The sequence below is a fragment of the Somniosus microcephalus genome, unplaced genomic scaffold (genome assembly GCF_052327205.1).
Source record: "Somniosus microcephalus isolate GS21.2 unplaced genomic scaffold, FLI_Smic_1.0 unresolved_chr1, whole genome shotgun sequence".
Taxonomy (NCBI): domain Eukaryota; kingdom Metazoa; phylum Chordata; class Chondrichthyes; order Squaliformes; family Somniosidae; genus Somniosus; species Somniosus microcephalus.
In genome coordinates, this window is record NW_028225179.1 from 37,172,432 (window position 1) to 37,190,553 (window position 18,122).

The 18,122-nt window shown below is 57.4% G+C and overlaps 1 protein-coding gene across 1 annotated transcript in view; it reads left to right on the forward strand.

Moving 5' to 3' along the window:
- Window positions 1-9,294: 9,294 nt before the first annotated feature.
- LOC147094629 (CD276 antigen homolog) overlaps window positions 9,295-18,122 on the forward strand; it is a 36,708-nt gene continuing 27,880 nt past the window's right edge. Inside the window, exons 1-4 of the mRNA XM_085974460.1 lie at window positions 9,295-10,078; window positions 10,838-10,903; window positions 11,847-12,203; window positions 13,498-13,794. Of these exons, the coding sequence (XP_085830586.1) occupies window positions 9,622-10,078; window positions 10,838-10,903; window positions 11,847-12,203; window positions 13,498-13,794 (1,177 nt within the window). The 5' untranslated portion in view covers window positions 9,295-9,621. The remainder of the gene's footprint in view (window positions 10,079-10,837; window positions 10,904-11,846; window positions 12,204-13,497; window positions 13,795-18,122) is intronic.

Sequence of the window (18,122 nt, forward strand, 5' to 3'; positions counted from 1 at the left end):
TCTCCTCCCTCTCAGACTCACGGACCTGGCGGCGTCTCCCGGGGCAACGGCGCTGGGCCGCTCGGTGGGCCGCGGCCGCCTGTGCGCATGCGTGAGTCCGGGTGCCGCGGTGGAGGGGGCTGAGCCATCACCCGGGCAACCAGTGGGCGGGGATGGTGCCACGGTAACGGCGCGTCCAGCATGTGGGGCGTGGTCAGTGTTTGGGGGCGTGGCGAGTGTTGTAGGGGCGTGGTCAATGGTTTAGGAGGCGCGGCAAAATGTTCTGGGCGGTCGCGGTCGTGGAAGGGCGTGGCCAGTCCGGTGGGGGCTTTGTCATGGCAACGGAGTGAGGAAGATCCCAGGAGTGGATTTGGGTCGGTGTCGGTGTTACAGAGGAAGATCCCAAGGATCGATTTGGGTTGGTGTCGGGGTTACTGAGGAAGATCCCAAGGGTCGATTTGGGTCGGTGTCGGGGTTACAGAGGAAGATCCGAAGGGTCGATTTGGGTCGGTGTCGGGGTTACAGAGGAAGATCCCAAGTGTCGATTTGGGTCGGTGTCGGTGTTACAGAGGAAGATCCCAAGGCTCGATTTGGGTCGGTGTCGGGGTTACAGAGAAAGATCCCAAGGACGATTTGGGTCGGTGTCGGGGTTACAGAGGAAGATCCCAAGGGTCGATTTGGGGAGGTGTTGGTGTTACAGAGGAAGATCCCAGGGGTCCATTTGGGGAGGTGTCGGTGTTACAGAGGACGATCCCAGGGGTCGATTTGGGGAGGCGTCGGGGTTACAGAGGAAGATCCCAGGGGTAGATTGTGATGTGTGTGTCGGGGTTACAGAGGAATATCCCAGGGGTCGATTTGGGAGGTGTTGGTGTTACAGAGGAAGATCCCAGGGGTCAATTTGGGGAGGTGTTGGTGTTACAGAGGAAGATCCCAGGGATCGATTTGGGGGGTGTTGTTACAGAGGAAGATCCCAAGGGTCGATTTGGGGGGTGTCAGTGTTACAGAGGAAGATCGCAAGGGTCCATTTGCGGGGGGTGTCGGGGTTACAGAGGAAGATCCCAAGGGTCGATTTTGGGGGGGTGTCAGGGTTACAGAGGAAGATCCCAAGAGTCGATTTGGGGATGTGTTGGTGTTACAGAGGAAGATCCCAAGGGTCGATTTGGGGAGGTGTTGGTATTACAGAGGAAGATCCCAAGGGTCGATTTGGTGAGGTGCTGGTGTTACAGAGGAAGATCCCAGGGGTCAATTTGGGGAGGTGTCGGGGTTATAGAGGAAGATCCCAGGGGTCGATTTGGGGAGGTGTTGGTGTTACAGAGGAAGATCCCAGGGGTCGATTTGGGGAGGTGTCGGCGTTACAGAGGAAGATCCCAAGGGTCGGTTTGGGGAGGTGTCGGTGTTACAGAGGAAGTTCCCAGGGGTCGATTTGGGGGGTGTCTGGGTTACAGAGGAAGATCCCAGGGGTCGATTTGGGTGGGTGTCGGGTTACAGAGGAAGATCCAAGCGTCGATTTGGGGGGGGGTCGGGTTACAGAGGAAGATCCCAAGGGTCGATTTGGGGGGTTTCAGTGTTACAGAGGATGATCCCAAGGGTCAATTTGGGGGGGGGTGTCGGGGTTACAGAGGAAGATCCCAAGGGTCGATTTGGGGGGTTGTCGGGGTTACAGAGGAAGATCCCAAGGGTCGATTTGGGGAGGTGTTGGTGTTACAGAGGAAGATCCCAAAGGTCGGTTTGGGGAGGTGTTGGTGTTACAGAGGAAGATCCCAAGGGTCGATTTGGGGGGGTGTCGGTGTTACAGAGGAAGATCCCAGGGGTCGATTTGCGGAGGTGTCTGGGTTACAGAGGAAGATCCCAAGGGTCGATTTGGGGGGGTGTCGGGGTTACAGAGGAAGATCCCAGGGGTCGATTTGCGGAGGTGTCTGGGTTACAGAGGAAGATTCCAGGGGTCGATTTGGGGGGGTGTCGGGGTTACAGTGGAAGATCCCTGGGGTCGATTTGCGGAGGTGTCTGGGTTACAGAGGAAGATCCCAAGGGTCGATTTGGAGGGGTATCGGGGTTACAGTGGAAGATCCCAGGGTCGATTTGGAGAGGTGTTGGTGTTACAGAGGAAGATCCCAGGGGTCGATTTGCGGAGGTGTCTGGGTTACAGAGGAAGATCCCAAGGGTCGATTTAGGGGGGTGTCGGGGTTACAGTGGAAGATCCCTGGGGTCGATTTGGGCAGGTGTCGGTGTTACAGAGGAAGATCCCAGGGGTGGATTTGGGGAGGTGTCGATGTTACAGAGGATGATCCCACGGGTCGATTTGGGGGGGTGTTGGTGTTACAGAGGAAGATTCCAGGGGTCGATTTGGGGGGGTGTCGGTGTTACAGAGGAAGATCCCAGGGGTCAATTTGCGGAGGTGTCTGGGTTACAGAGGAAGATCCCAAGGGTCGATTTGGGGGGGTGTCGGTGTTACAGAGGAAGATCCCAGGGGTCAATTTGCGGAGGTGTCTGGGTTACAGAGGAAGATCCCAGGGGTCGATTTGGGGAGGTGTTCGTGTTACAGAGGAAGATCCCAGGGATCGATTTCGGGGGGTGTCGGGGTTACAGAGGAAGATCCCAAGGGTCGATTTGGGGGGGTCTGTGTTACAGAGGAAGATCCCAGGGGTCAATTTGGCGGGGTGTCGGAGTTACAGAGGAAGATCCCAAGGGTCAATTTGGGGAGGTGTTGGTGTTACAGAGGAAGATTCCAGGGGTCGATTTGGGGAGGTGTCGGTGTTACAGAGGAAGATCCCAGGGGTCGATTTGGGGAGGTGTCGGGGTTACAGAGGAAGATCCCAGGGGTGGATTTGGGGAGGTGTCGGGGTTACAGAGGAAGATTCCAGGGGTCGATTTGGGGAGGTGTTGATGTTACAGAGGAAGATCCCAGGGGTCGATTTGGGGGGGTGTCGGTGTTACAGAGGAAGATCCCAGGGGTCAATTTGCGGAGGTGTCTGGGTTACAGAGGAAGATCCCAGGGGTCGATTTGGGGAGGTGTTCGTGTTACAGAGGAAGATCCCAAGGGTCGATTTGGGGGGGTGTCGGTGTTACAGAGGAAGATCCCAGGGGTCAATTTGCGGAGGTGTCTGGGTTACAGAGGAAGATCCCAGGGGTCAATTTGCGGAGGTGTCTGGGTTACAGAGGAAGATCCCAGGGGTCGATTTGGGGAGGTGTTCGTGTTACAGAGGAAGATCCCAGGGATCGATTTCGGGGGGTGTCGGGGTTACAGAGGAAGATCCCAAGGGTCGATTTGGGGGGGGTCTGTGTTACAGAGGAAGATCCCAGGGGTCAATTTGGCGGGGTGTCGGAGTTACAGAGGAAGATCCCAAGGGTCAATTTGGGGAGGTGTTGGTGTTACAGAGGAAGATTCCAGGGGTCGATTTGGGGAGGTGTCGGTGTTACAGAGGAAGATCCCAGGGGTCGATTTGGGGAGGTGTCGGGGTTACAGAGGAAGATCCCAGGGGTGGATTTGGGGAGGTGTCGGGGTTACAGAGGAAGATTCCAGGGGTCGATTTGGGGAGGTGTTGATGTTACAGAGGAAGATCCCAGGGGTCGATTTGGGGAGGTGTCGGGGTTACAGAGGAAGATTCCAGGGGTCGATTTGGGGGGGAGTCGGGGATACAGAGGAAGATCCCAAGGGTCGATTTTGGGGGGCTGTCGGGGTTACAGAGGAAGATCCCAAGGGTCAATTTTTGGGGGTGTCGGGGTTACAGAGGAAGATCCCAGGGGTCGATTTGGGGAGGTGTTGGTGTTACAGAGGAAGATCCCAGGGGTGGATTTGGGGACGTGTCGGTGTTACAGAGGAAGTTCCCAGGGGTCGATTTGGGGGGGTGTTGGTGTTACAGAGGAAGATCCCAAGGGTCGATTTGGGGGGGTGTTGGTGTTACAGAGGACGATCCCAAGGGTCGATTTGGAGAGGTGTCGGGGTTACAGAGGAAGATCCCAGGGGTGGATTTGGGGACGTGTCGATGTTACAGAGGAAGATCCCAAGGGTCGATTTGGGGGGGTGTTGGTGTTGCAGAGGAAGTTCCCAGGGGTCGATTTGGGGGGGGTGTCGGGGTTACAGAGGAAGATCCCACGGGTCGATTTGGGGAGGTGTCGGGGTTACAGAGGAAGATTCCAGGGGTCGATTTGGGGAGGTGTCGGAGTTACAGAGGAAGATCCCAAGGGTCGATTTTGGGGGGCTGTCGGGGTTACAGAGGAAGATCCCAAGGGTCGATTTGGGGGGGTGTCGGTGTTACAGAGGAAGTTCCCAGGGGTCGATTTGGGGGGGTGTTGGTGTTACAGAGGAAGATCCCACGGGTCGATTTGGGGAGGTGTTGGGGTTACAGAGGAAGATTCCAGGGGTCGATTTGGGGAGGTGTCGGAGTTACAGAGGAAGATCCCAAGGGTCGATTTTGGGGGGCTGTCGGGGTTACAGAGGAAGATCCCACGGGTCGATTTGCGGAGGTGTCTGGGTTACAGAGGAAGATCCCAAGGGTCGATTTGGGGGGGTGTTGGTGTTACAGAGGAAGATCCCAAGGGTCGATTTGGGGGGGTATCAGTGTTACAGAGGAAGATCCCGGGGTCGATTTGCAGAGGTGTCTGGGTTACAGAGGAAGATCCCAAGGGTCGATTTCGGGGGCAGTCGGGGTTACAGAGGAAGATCCCAGGGGTCGATTTGGGGAGGTGTTGGTGTTACAGAGGAAGATCCCAAAGGTCGGTTTGGGGAGGTGTTGGTGTTACAGAGGAAGATCCCAAGGGTCGATTTGGGGGGGTGTCGGTGTTACAGAGGAAGATCCCAAGGGTCGATTTGCGGAGGTGTCTGGGTTACAGAGGAAGATTCCAACGGTCGATTTGGGGGGGTGTTGGTGTTACAGAGGAAGATCCCAGGGGTAGATTGTGGTGTGTGTGTTGGGGTTACAGAGGAAGATCCCAGGGGTCGACTTGGGGAGGTGTTCGTGTTACAGAGGAAGATCCCAGGGATCGATTTCGGGGGTGTCGGGGTTACAGAGGAAGATCCCAAGGCTCGATTTGGGGGGGGGGTCTGTGTTACAGAGGAAGATCCCAGGGGTCGATTTGGGGCGGTGTCGGAGTTACAGAGGAAGATCCCAAGGGTCAATTTGGGGGGGTGTCGGGGTTACAGTGGAAGATCCCTGGGGTCGATTTGGGCAGGTGTCGGTGTTACAGAGGAAGATCCCAGGGGTGGATTTGGGGAGGTGTCGATGTTACAGAGGATGATCCCACGGGTCGATTTGGGGGGGTGTCGGGGTTACAGAGGAAGATCCCAAGGGTCGATTTGGGTGGTGTTGGGGTTACAGAGGAAGATCCCAGTGGTCGATTTGGGGGGTGTTGGTGTTACAGAGGAAGATCCCGGGGTAGATTGGTGTGTGTGTGTCGGGGTTACAGAGGAAGATTCCAGGGGTCGATTTGGGGGGGTGTTGGTGTTACAGAGGAAGATTCCAGGGGTCGATTTGGGGAGGTGTCGGGGTTACAGAGGAAGATCCCAGGGGTCGATTTGGGGAGGTGTTGGTGTTACAGAGGAAGATCCCAAGGGTCGATTTGGGGAGGTGTCGGGGTTACAGAGGAAGATCCCAGGGGTCAATTTGGGGACGTGTCGGAGTTACAGAGGAAGATCCCAGGGGTCGATTTGGGGGGTGTCAGTGTTACAGAGGAAGATCGCAAGGGTCCATTTGCGGGGGGTGTCGGGGTTACAGAGGAAGATCCCAAGGGTCGATTTTGGGGGGGTGTCAGGGTTACAGAGGAAGATCCCAAGAGTCGATTTGGGGATGTGTTGGTGTTACAGAGGAAGATCCCAAGGGTCGATTTGGGGAGGTGTTGGTATTACAGAGGAAGATCCCAAGGGTCGATTTGGTGAGGTGCTGGTGTTACAGAGGAAGATCCCAGGGGTCAATTTGGGGAGGTGTCGGGGTTATAGAGGAAGATCCCAGGGGTCGATTTGGGGAGGTGTTGGTGTTACAGAGGAAGATCCCAGGGGTCGATTTGGGGAGGTGTCGGCGTTACAGAGGAAGATCCCAAGGGTCGGTTTGGGGAGGTGTCGGTGTTACAGAGGAAGTTCCCAGGGGTCGATTTGGGGGGGTGTCTGGGTTACAGAGGAAGATCCCAGGGGTCGATTTGGGTGGGTGTCGGGTTACAGAGGAAGATCCCAAGCGTCGATTTGGGGGGGGGTCGGGTTACAGAGGAAGATCCCAAGGGTCGATTTGGGGGGTTTCAGTGTAACAGAGGAAGATCCCAAGGGTCAATTTGGGGGGGGGTGTCGGGGTTACAGAGGAAGATCCCAAGGGTCGATTTGGGGGGTTGTCGGGGTTACAGAGGAAGATCCCAAGGGTCGATTTGGGGAGGTGTTGGTGTTACAGAGGAAGATCCCAAAGGTCGGTTTGGGAAGGTGTTGGTGTTACAGAGGAAGATCCCAAGGGTCGATTTGGGGGGGTGTCGGTGTTACAGAGGAAGATCCCAGGGGTCGATTTGCGGAGGTGTCTGGGTTACAGAGGAAGATCCCAAGGGTCGATTTGGGGGGGTGTCGGGGTTACAGAGGAAGATCCCAGGGGTCGATTTGCGGAGGTGTCTGGGTTACAGAGGAAGATTCCAGGGGTCGATTTGGGGGGGTGTCGGGGTTACAGTGGAAGATCCCTGGGGTCGATTTGCGGAGGTGTCTGGGTTACAGAGGAAGATCCCAAGGGTCGATTTGGAGGGGTATCGGGGTTACAGTGGAAGATCCCAGGGGTCGATTTGGAGAGGTGTTGGTGTTACAGAGGAAGATCCCAGGGGTCGATTTGCGGAGGTGTCTGGGTTACAGAGGAAGATCCCAAGGGTCGATTTAGGGGGGTGTCGGGGTTACAGTGGAAGATCCCTGGGGTCGATTTGGGCAGGTGTCGGTGTTACAGAGGAAGATCCCAGGGGTGGATTTGGGGAGGTGTCGATGTTACAGAGGATGATCCCACGGGTCGATTTGGGGGGGTGTTGGTGTTACAGAGGAAGATTCCAGGGGTCGATTTGGGGGGGTGTCGGTGTTACAGAGGAAGATCCCAGGGGTCAATTTGCGGAGGTGTCTGGGTTACAGAGGAAGATCCCAAGGGTCGATTTGGGGGGGTGTCGGTGTTACAGAGGAAGATCCCAGGGGTCAATTTGCGGAGGTGTCTGGGTTACAGAGGAAGATCCCAGGGGTCGATTTGGGGAGGTGTTCGTGTTACAGAGGAAGATCCCAGGGATCGATTTCGGGGGGTGTCGGGGTTACAGAGGAAGATCCCAAGGGTCGATTTGGGGGGGGTCTGTGTTACAGAGGAAGATCCCAGGGGTCAATTTGGCGGGGTGTCGGAGTTACAGAGGAAGATCCCAAGGGTCAATTTGGGGAGGTGTTGGTGTTACAGAGGAAGATTCCAGGGGTCGATTTGGGGAGGTGTCGGTGTTACAGAGGAAGATCCCAGGGGTCGATTTGGGGAGGTGTCGGGGTTACAGAGGAAGATCCCAGGGGTGGATTTGGGGAGGTGTCGGGGTTACAGAGGAAGATTCCAGGGGTCGATTTGGGGAGGTGTTGATGTTACAGAGGAAGATCCCAGGGGTCGATTTGGGGAGGTGTCGGGGTTACAGAGGAAGATTCCAGGGGTCGATTTGGGGGGGAGTCGGGGATACAGAGGAAGATCCCAAGGGTCGATTTTGGGGGGCTGTCGGGGTTACAGAGGAAGATCCCAAGGGTCAATTTTTGGGGGGGTGTTGGTGTTACAGAGGACGATCCCAAGGGTCGATTTGGAGAGGTGTCGGGGTTACAGAGGAAGATCCCAGGGGTGGATTTGGGGACGTGTCGATGTTACAGAGGAAGATCCCAAGGGTCGATTTGGGGGGGTGTTGGTGTTGCAGAGGAAGTTCCCAGGGGTCGATTTGGGGGGGTGTCGGGGTTACAGAGGAAGATCCCACGGGTCGATTTGGGGAGGTGTCGGGGTTACAGAGGAAGATTCCAGGGGTCGATTTGGGGAGGTGTCGGAGTTACAGAGGAAGATCCCAAGGGTCGATTTTGGGGGGCTGTCGGGGTTACAGAGGAAGATCCCAAGGGTCGATTTGGGGGGGTGTCGGTGTTACAGAGGAAGTTCCCAGGGGTCGATTTGGGGGGGTGTTGGTGTTACAGAGGAAGATCCCACGGGTCGATTTGGGGAGGTGTTGGGGTTACAGAGGAAGATTCCAGGGGTCGATTTGGGGAGGTGTCGGAGTTACAGAGGAAGATCCCAAGGGTCGATTTTGGGGGGCTGTCGGGGTTACAGAGGAAGATCCCACGGGTCGATTTGCGGAGGTGTCTGGGTTACAGAGGAAGATCCCAAGGGTCGATTTGGGGGGGTGTTGGTGTTACAGAGGAAGATCCCAAGGGTCGATTTGGGGGGGTATCAGTGTTACAGAGGAAGATCCCGGGGTCGATTTGCAGAGGTGTCTGGGTTACAGAGGAAGATCCCAAGGGTCGATTTCGGGGGCAGTCGGGGTTACAGAGGAAGATCCCAGGGGTCGATTTGGGGAGGTGTTGGTGTTACAGAGGAAGATCCCAAAGGTCGGTTTGGGGAGGTGTTGGTGTTACAGAGGAAGATCCCAAGGGTCGATTTGGGGGGGTGTCGGTGTTACAGAGGAAGATCCCAAGGGTCGATTTGCGGAGGTGTCTGGGTTACAGAGGAAGATTCCAACGGTCGATTTGGGGGGGTGTTGGTGTTACAGAGGAAGATCCCAGGGGTAGATTGTGGTGTGTGTGTTGGGGTTACAGAGGAAGATCCCAGGGGTCGACTTGGGGAGGTGTTCGTGTTACAGAGGAAGATCCCAGGGATCGATTTCGGGGGTGTCGGGGTTACAGAGGAAGATCCCAAGGCTCGATTTGGGGGGGGGGTCTGTGTTACAGAGGAAGATCCCAGGGGTCGATTTGGGGCGGTGTCGGAGTTACAGAGGAAGATCCCAAGGGTCAATTTGGGGGGGTGTCGGGGTTACAGTGGAAGATCCCTGGGGTCGATTTGGGCAGGTGTCGGTGTTACAGAGGAAGATCCCAGGGGTGGATTTGGGGAGGTGTCGATGTTACAGAGGATGATCCCACGGGTCGATTTGGGGGGGTGTCGGGGTTACAGAGGAAGATCCCAAGGGTCGATTTGGGTGGTGTTGGGGTTACAGAGGAAGATCCCAGTGGTCGATTTGGGGGGTGTTGGTGTTACAGAGGAAGATCCCGGGGTAGATTGGTGTGTGTGTGTCGGGGTTACAGAGGAAGATTCCAGGGGTCGATTTGGGGGGGTGTTGGTGTTACAGAGGAAGATTCCAGGGGTCGATTTGGGGAGGTGTCGGGGTTACAGAGGAAGATCCCAGGGGTCGATTTGGGGAGGTGTTGGTGTTACAGAGGAAGATCCCAAGGGTCGATTTGGGGAGGTGTCGGGGTTACAGAGGAAGATCCCAGGGGTCAATTTGGGGACGTGTCGGAGTTACAGAGGAAGATCCCAGGGGTCGATTTGGGGAGGTGTTGGTGTTACAGAGGAAGATCCCAGGGGTCGATTTGGGGAGGTGTCGGGGTTACAGAGGAAGATCCCAGGGGTCGATTTGGGGAGGTGTCGGGGTTACAGAGGAAGATCCCAGGGGTCAATTTTGGGGGGTTGTCACTGTTACAGAGGAAGATCCATGGGGTCGATTTGGGGAGGTGTCTGGGTTACACAGGAAGATCCCAAGGGTCCATTTGAGGGGGTGTCTGTGTTACAGCGGAAGATCCGAAGGGTTGATTTGGGGGGGGTGTCTGGGTTACAGAGGAAGACCCCAAGGGTTGATTGTGGGTGGAGGGGAGCGAGTGTCGGAGATACAGAGGAAGATCCCGTGCATTGCCTAGCCGGTTCGGTTGCCCCCCCCCCCAGCCAGTTCCAAAGCGCCCGTCGACCCAGCCAATCAGCAGCGAGCAGGGCGAGGTGTGCCGGTTCCCGTGGTGGAATGTCACTGAACCGGTTTGGGAAAGTGACGGAATGCAGGAAACCAACAATTAGCCACCGGTTCACCACAGAACCTCCAAGCAACTCGGTCCTCGCGTACACCTGGCCCCCGCCGAGACCCGGGCCGCAGACCGCGCCCGCCCCAGCCGCCATGACAGGTAAGGGCCGCAAACTGACCGCGCCTCACCTCTGAGACCCGCCGCGGACCCTGCGCCAGACCTCTGAGCCCAGATAATGCTCAATGTCAACACGGCAGTGTCGATGTGATTTAGTTAATCAACCCACTTGTGCCTTTACTGCAAGGAGTACCTTTCTCTATTGGTCCTGAGCCCCACACACAGAACAGCAAGATCCCAGGCTCCATTCCCCCAGAACTGAGTTTAGATTATCTCACCCGGTGTGGATACTGAGCCCCCTACACCCACACCCACACACCCACACACACACACACACACACACACACACCAGGAAGGGCCAGGGATACGTCCACCAGTCTTTGATGTACCCAGCCAGAGCGAGGGGTGGGGGGGTGTGTGCGGGGTGTGCGATTATTGGCCTCAGAGCCCCATGGGTTAGTGAGAGTGGGGGGTGAATCAGGCAGCGTTCCCCACTCCCGATCACTGTCCAGTCACCCCGGCGGGAAAGTGTGCGGGTGTCGGGCGAGGACGAGATCGGGGCCCGGTGGTGATGCCATTATAGTCGAATATCCTGGCGAGACTCGCATGCATTGGGGGGCCAAGCGACCAGAGTCAAGTCAGTGCGAGACTCTGGCCAGGGGAGAATGATAGTCAAAGGGCGGCTCATGGTCAATAGGATGGATGGAGGCCAGAGGGTCCTGAGGGATGGGTCACCTCAGGCCGCTGGACATCGCGACTGCTACAGTGACTGACCGTTTCTCTCTCTGTCTCTTGTTCCAGACGCTGCTCTCAGACTAGTCACTGCCTTAATCCACAGCTGCCTCATCGCTCAGTCTGCTGCCACAGGTAATAAATCAGAGGGGTTCAGGGGGTGCGGGAGGTCTCGGGGAGAGTCGGTGCCCGTGGGGACCCGTACCCCGGGGAGAGTCGGTGCCCGTGGGGACCCATACCCCGGGGAGAGTCAGTGCCCGTGGGGACGCGTACCCCGGGGAGAGTCGGTGCCCGTGGGGACCCGTACCCCGGGGAGAGTCGGTGCCCGTGGGGACCCATACCCCGGGGAGAGTCGGTGCCCGCGGGGACCCGTAACCCGGGGAGAGTCGGTGCCCGCGGGGACCTGTAACCCGGGGAGAGTCGGTGCCCGTGGGGACCCATACCCCGGGGAGAGTCGGTGCCCGCGGGGACCCGTAACCCGGGGAGAGTCGGTGCCCGCGGGGACCCGTAACCCGGGGAGAGTCGGTGCCCGCGGGGACCTGTACCCCGGGGAGAGTCGGAGCCCGAGAGGACCCGTACCCCGGGGAGAGTCGGTGCCCGTGGAGACCCGTACCCCGGGGAGAGTCGGCACCTGTGGGGACCCGTACCCCGGGGAGGGTCGGAGCCCGTGGGGACCCGTACCCCGGGGAGAGTCGGTGTGCACGGGGACCCGTACCCCGGGGAGAGTCAGCGCCCGCGGGGACCCGTACCCTGGGGAGAGCCGGGGCCCATGGGGGACCCGTACCCCGGGGAGAGTGAGCGCCCGCGGGGACCCGTACCCCGGGGAGAGCCGGGGCCCGTGTGGGACCCGTACCCCGGGGAGAGTCGGCGCCCGTGGGGACCCGTACCCCGGGGAGAGCCGGGGCCCGTGGGGGACCCGTACCCCGGGGAGAGTCGGCGCCCGTGGGGACCCGTACCCTGGGGAGAGTCGGTGCCCGCGGGGACCCTTACCTCGTGGAGAGTCGGTGCCCGTGGGGAGTCAGGAGTGGGGACGGAGTTCTCCGTTGCTGGGATTGATCTCTGCCTGATCTTACTGCAGGAGGCTTGGAGGTGCGCGTTCCCCCGACATCGTGGGCCGTGCTCGGGCAGGACGCCATCTTGGACTGCGCCTTTGTGCCCGCTCAGTACTTCGCGCCAGACTTCATCATCCACTGGATGAAGGTGGCTGAACCGGAGACAGAACGCACCGTCTACAGCTACTACCATGGACAGGAGCAGCGAGACAAGGTGGATGCTGAGTTCGTGAACCGCACGCGGACCCTTCACGGCAACGCCTCCGACGGAAACTGCGCCCTCGTGCTGAGCGGCGTGAGGATCACAGACACTGGAACCTACCGAGCCTTCGTCAAGACCAATCCCAAATATGGACAGGGGAACACGCGGCTTCAGGTCACAGGTCAGTCCCGGAGGATCCGCAAGCACCGACCCTCCCCGGGGTACGGGTCCCCGCACGCACCGACTCTCCTCGGGATATGGGTCCCCATGGGCACCGACTCTCCCCGGGGTACGGGTCCCCACTTGCGCCGACTTTCCCCGGGGTACGGGTCCCCGCGGGCGCCGTGTCTCCCCGGGGTACAGGTCCCCACGGACACAGACTCTCCCCGGGGTACGGGTCCCCGTGGGCACCGACTCTCCCCGGGGTACGGGTCCCCGCGGGCACTGACTCTCCCCGGGGTACGGTTCCCCGCGGGCACTGACTCTCCCCGGGGTACGGGTCCCCACGGGCACTGACTCTCCCCGGGGTACGGTTCCCCACGGGCACTGACTCTCCCCGGGGTATGGGTCCCCGCGGGCACTGACTCTCCCCGGGGTACGGGTCCCCGCGGGCATCGACTCTCCCCGAGGTACGGGTCCCCACGGGCACTGACTCTCCCCGGGGTACGGTTCCCCGCAGCCACTGACTCTCCCCGGGGTACGGGTCCTCACTGGCACCGACTCTCCCCGGGGCATGGGTCCCCACGGGCTCCGACTCTCCCCGGGGTACGGGTCCCCGTGGGCACCGACTCTCCCCGGGGTACGGGTCCCCGCGGGCACCAACTCTCCCTGGGGTACGGGTCCCCGCGGGCACCAACTCTCCCTGGGGTACGGGTCCCCGTGGGCACCGACTCTCCCCGGGGTACGGGTCCCCGTGGGCACCGACTCTCCCCGGGGTACGGGTCAACGCGGGCACCGACTCTCCCTGGGGTACGGGTCCCCACGGGCTCCGGCTCTCCCCAGGGTACGGTCCTCATGGGCACTGACTCTCCCTGGGGTACGGGTCCCCACGGGCACCGACTCTCCCCGGGGTACGGGTCCCTGCGGGCACCGACTCTTCCTGGGGTACGGGTCCCCGTGGGCACCAACTCTCCCCGGGGTACGGGTCAACGCGGGCACCGACTCTCCCCGGGGTACGGGTCCCCGCGGGCACCGACTCTCCCCGGGGTACGGGTCCCCGTGGGCACCGACTCTCCCCGGGGTACGGGTCCCCACGGGCACCGACTCTCCCCGGGGTACGGGTCCCCGTGGGCACCGACTCTCCCCGGGGTACGGGTCCCCGTGGGCACCGACTCTCCCCGGGGTACGGGTCCCCACGGGCACCGACTCTCCCCGGGGTACGGGTCCCCGCGGGCACCAACTCTCCCTGGGGTACGGGTCCCCACGGGCACTGACTCTCAGAGTTTAGCCTGTTCACTTTCTACTCTCTGTTACAGCTCCGTACTCCCTACCTCACATTAATCTGTCGGCCGACTGTAGCGAAAACAACACCATCCTTTACCACCTGACTTGCACCGTGTCGGGAGGGTATCCGGCCGCCTCTGTACATTGGCACACGGACGTCGGAGTGAACTACACAACCATGGCACACACCACCAACTCCAGCAACGACGACGGACTGATCGGCCTCACGAGCCAGCTACATATCAGAGCGACATTCAATCAAACCTACATCTGCTCTGTCTACAACCCTCTACTAACCCCTCACCTCAATGTCAGCATGACATTGTCAGGTAATTACCCTGACAGTGTACCCCCACTTTATACCCAGTGTCAGCATCGAGCGCTCCCGGGGGCAGGTACAATACAGAGCTCCCTCTACATTACCCTTACAGTGTACCCCCACTTTATACCCAGTGTCAGCATCGAGCGCTCCCGGGGGCAGGTACAATACAGAGCTCCCTCTACATTACCCTGACAGTGTACCCCCACTTTACACCCAGTGTCATCATCGAGCACTCCCGGGGACAGGTACAATACAGAGCTCCCTCTACATTACCCTGACAGTGTACCCCCACTTTATACCCAGTGTCAGCATCGAGTGCTCCCGGGACAGGTACAATACAGAGCTCCCTCTACATTACCCTGACAGTGTACCCCCACTTTATACCCAGTGTCAGCATCGAGCGCTCCCGGGGGCAGGTACAATACAGAGCTCCCTCTACATTACCCTTACAGTGTACCCCCACTTTATACCCAGTGTCAGCATCGAGCGCTCCCGGGGGCAGGTACAATACAGAGCTCCCTCTACATTACCCTGACAGTGTACCCCCACTTTACACCCAGTGTCATCATCGAGCACTCCCGGGGACAGGTACAATACAGAGCTCCCTCTACATTACCCTGACAGTGTAACCCCACTTTATACCCAGTGTCAGCATCGAGTGCTCCCGGGACAGGTACAATACAGAGCTCCCTCTACATTACCCTGACAGTGTACCCCCACTTTATACCCAGTGTCAGCATCGAGCACTCCCGGGGACAGGTACAATACAGAGCTCCCTCTACATTACCCTGACAGTGTACCCCCACTTTATACCCAGTGTCAGCATCGAGCACTCCCGGGGACAGGTACAATACAGAGCTCCCTCTACATTACCCTGACAGTGTACCCCCACTTTATACCCAGTGTCAGCATCGAGCGCTCCCGGGGGCAGGTACAATACAGAGCTCCCTCTACATTACCCTGACAGTGTACCCCCACTTTACACCCAGTGTCATCATCGAGCACTCCCGGGGACAGGTACAATACAGAGCTCCCTCTACATTACCCTGACAGTGTACCCCCACTTTATACCCAGTGTCAGCATCGAGTGCTCCCGGGGGCAGGTACAATACAGAGCTCCCTCTACATTACCCTGACAGTGTACCCCCACTTTATACCCAGTGTCAGCATCGAGCACTCCCGGGGACAGGTACAATACAGAGCTCCCTCTACATTACCCTGACAGTGTACCCCCACTTTGTACCCAGTGTCAGCATCGACCGCTCCCGGGGGCAGGTACAATACAGAGCTCCCTCTACATTACCCTGACAGTGTGCCCCCACTTTACACCCAGTGTCAGCATCGAGCGCTCCCGGGACAGGTACAATACAGAGCTCCCTCTACATTACCCTGACAGTGTACCCCAACTTTATACCCAGTGTCAGCATCGAGCGCTCCCGGGGACAGGTACAATACAGAGCTCCCTCTACATTACCCTGACAGTGTACCCCCACTTTAAACCCAGTGTCAGCATCGACCGCTCCCGGGGACAGGTAAAATACAGAGCTCCCTCTACATTACCCTGACAGTGTACCCCCACTTTATACCCAGTGTCAGCATCGAGCACTCCCGGGGCAGGTCCAATACAGAGCTCCCTCTACATTACCCTGACAGTGTACCCCCACTTTATACCCAGTGTCAGCATCGAGCACTCCCGGGGCAGGTACAATACAGAGCTCCCTCTACATTACCCTGACAGTGTACCCCACTTTATACCCAGTGTCAGCATCGAGCGCTCCTGGGGACAGGTACAATACAGAGCTCCCTCTACATTACCCCGACAGTGTACCCACACTTTATACCCAGTGTCAGCATCGAGCACTCCCGGGGACAGGTACAATACAGAGCTCCCTCTACATTACCCTGACAGTGTACCCCACTGTATACCCAGTGTCAGCATCGAGCACTCCCGGGGACAGGTACAATACAGAGCTCCCTCTACATTACCCTGACAGTGTACCCCACTTTATACCCAGTGTCAGCATCGAGCTCTCCCGGGGGCATTTACAATACAGAGCTCCCTCTACATTACTCCGACAGTGTACCCCCACTTTATACCCAGTGTCAGCATCGAGCGCTCCCGGGACAGGTACAATACAGAGCTTCCTCTACATTACCCTGACAGTGTACCCCCCACTTTATACCCAGTGTCAGCATCGAGCGCTCCCATGGACAGGTACAATACAGAGCTCCCTCTACATTACCCTGACAGTGTACCCCCACTTTAAACCCAGTGTCAGCATCGACCGCTCCCGGGGACAGGTAAAATACAGAGCTCCCTCTACATTACTCCGACAGTGTACCCCCACTTTATACCCAGTGTCAGCATCGAGCGCTCCCGGGACAGGTACAATACAGAGATCCCGCTACATTACTCCGACAGTGTACCCCCACTTTATACCCAGTGTCAGCATCGAGCGCTCCCAGGGGCAGGTACAATACAGAGCTCCCTCTACATTACCCTGACAGTGTACCCCCACTTTATACCCAGTGTCAGCATCGAGCGCTCCCGGGGACAGGTACAATACAGAGCTCCCTCTACATTACCCTGACAGTGTACCCCCACTTTATACCCAGTGTCAGCATCGAGCACTCCCGGGGCAGGTACAATACAGAGCTCCCTCTACATTACCCTGACAGTGTACCCCCACTTTATACCCAGTGTCAGCATCGAGTGCTCCCGGGGACAGGTACAATACAGAGCTCCCTCTACATTACCCTGACAGTGTACCCCCACTTTATACCCAGTGTCAGCATCGAGCCCTCCCGGGGACAGGTACAATACAGAGCTCCCTCTACATTACCCTGACAGTGTACCCCCCACTTTATACCCAGTGTCAGCATCGAGCGCTCCCGGGGACAGGTACAATACAGAGCTCCCTCGACATTACCCTGACAGTGTACCCCCACTTTATACCCAGTGTCAGCATCGAGCGCTCCCATGGACAGGTACAATACAGAGCTCCCTCTACATTACCCTGACAGTGTACCCCCACTTTAAACCCAGTGTCAGCATCGACCGCTCCCGGGGACAGGTAAAATACAGAGCTCCCTCTACATTACCCTGACAGTGTACCCCCACTTTATACCCAGTGTCAGCATCGAGCGCTCCCGGGGACAGGTACAATACAGAGCTCCCTCTACATTACTCCTACAGTGTACCCCCACTTTATACCCAGTATCAGCTTCGAGCGCTCCCGGGACAGGTACAATACAGAGCTTCCTCTACATTACCCTGACAGTGTACCCCCCACTTTATACCCAGTGTCAGCATCGAGCGCTCCCAGGGACAGGTACAATACAGATCTCCCTCTACATTATCCTGACAGTGTACCCCTCACTTTATACCCAGTGTCAGCATCGAGCGCTTCCGGGGCAGGTCCAATACAGAGCTCCCTCTACATTACCCTGACAGTGTACCCCCACTTTATACCCAGTGTCAGCATCGAGCACTCCCGGGGCAGGTACAATACAGAGCTCCCTCTGCATTACCCTGACAGTGCACCCCCACTTTATACCCAGTGTCAGCATCGAGCGCTCCCAGGGCAGGTACAATACAGAGCTCTCTCTACATTACCCTGACAGTGTACCCTAAACAGAGGAAACTACAAGGGTATGAGGGACAAGTTGGCCATGGTGGATTGGGAGACTACACTAAAAGGTATGAAGGTGGACATACAATGGCTAACATTCAAGGAAATAATGCATAATTTGCAACAAACATATATTCCTCTAGGGCATAAAAACCCAAAAGGAAAAGTGATCCAACCATGGCTAACAAAAGAAATTAAAGCTAGTATTAAGTCAAAGGAGGAACCTTATAAAGTTGCCAGAAAAAAGCGGTCAGCCTGAGGATTGGGATCTTTTTAGAAATCAGCAAAGGGGGACCAAGAAATTGATAAAGAAAGGGAAAGTAGAATATGAGCACAAAACTAGCGAAAAATATAAAACGGATTGTAAAAGTTTCTATAGGTATGTGAAAAGGAAAAGACTGGCGAAGGTAAATGTAGGTCCTTTACAGTCAGAGATGGGAGAATTTATAATGGGGAATGAGGAAATGGCAGAGAAATTAAATAAATACTTTGTTGCTGTCTTCACGGAAGAAGACACAAAAACCCTCCCAGAAATACGAGAAAACCAAGGGTGTGGCGAGAATGAGGAACTTAAAGAAATTATTATTTGTAAAAAAACAGTGCTAGCAAAATTAATGGACTAAAAGTCGATAAATCCCAAGGACCGGATGACCTACATCCTAGGGTTTTGAAAGAGGTGGCCATTGGGATATTGGACGCATTG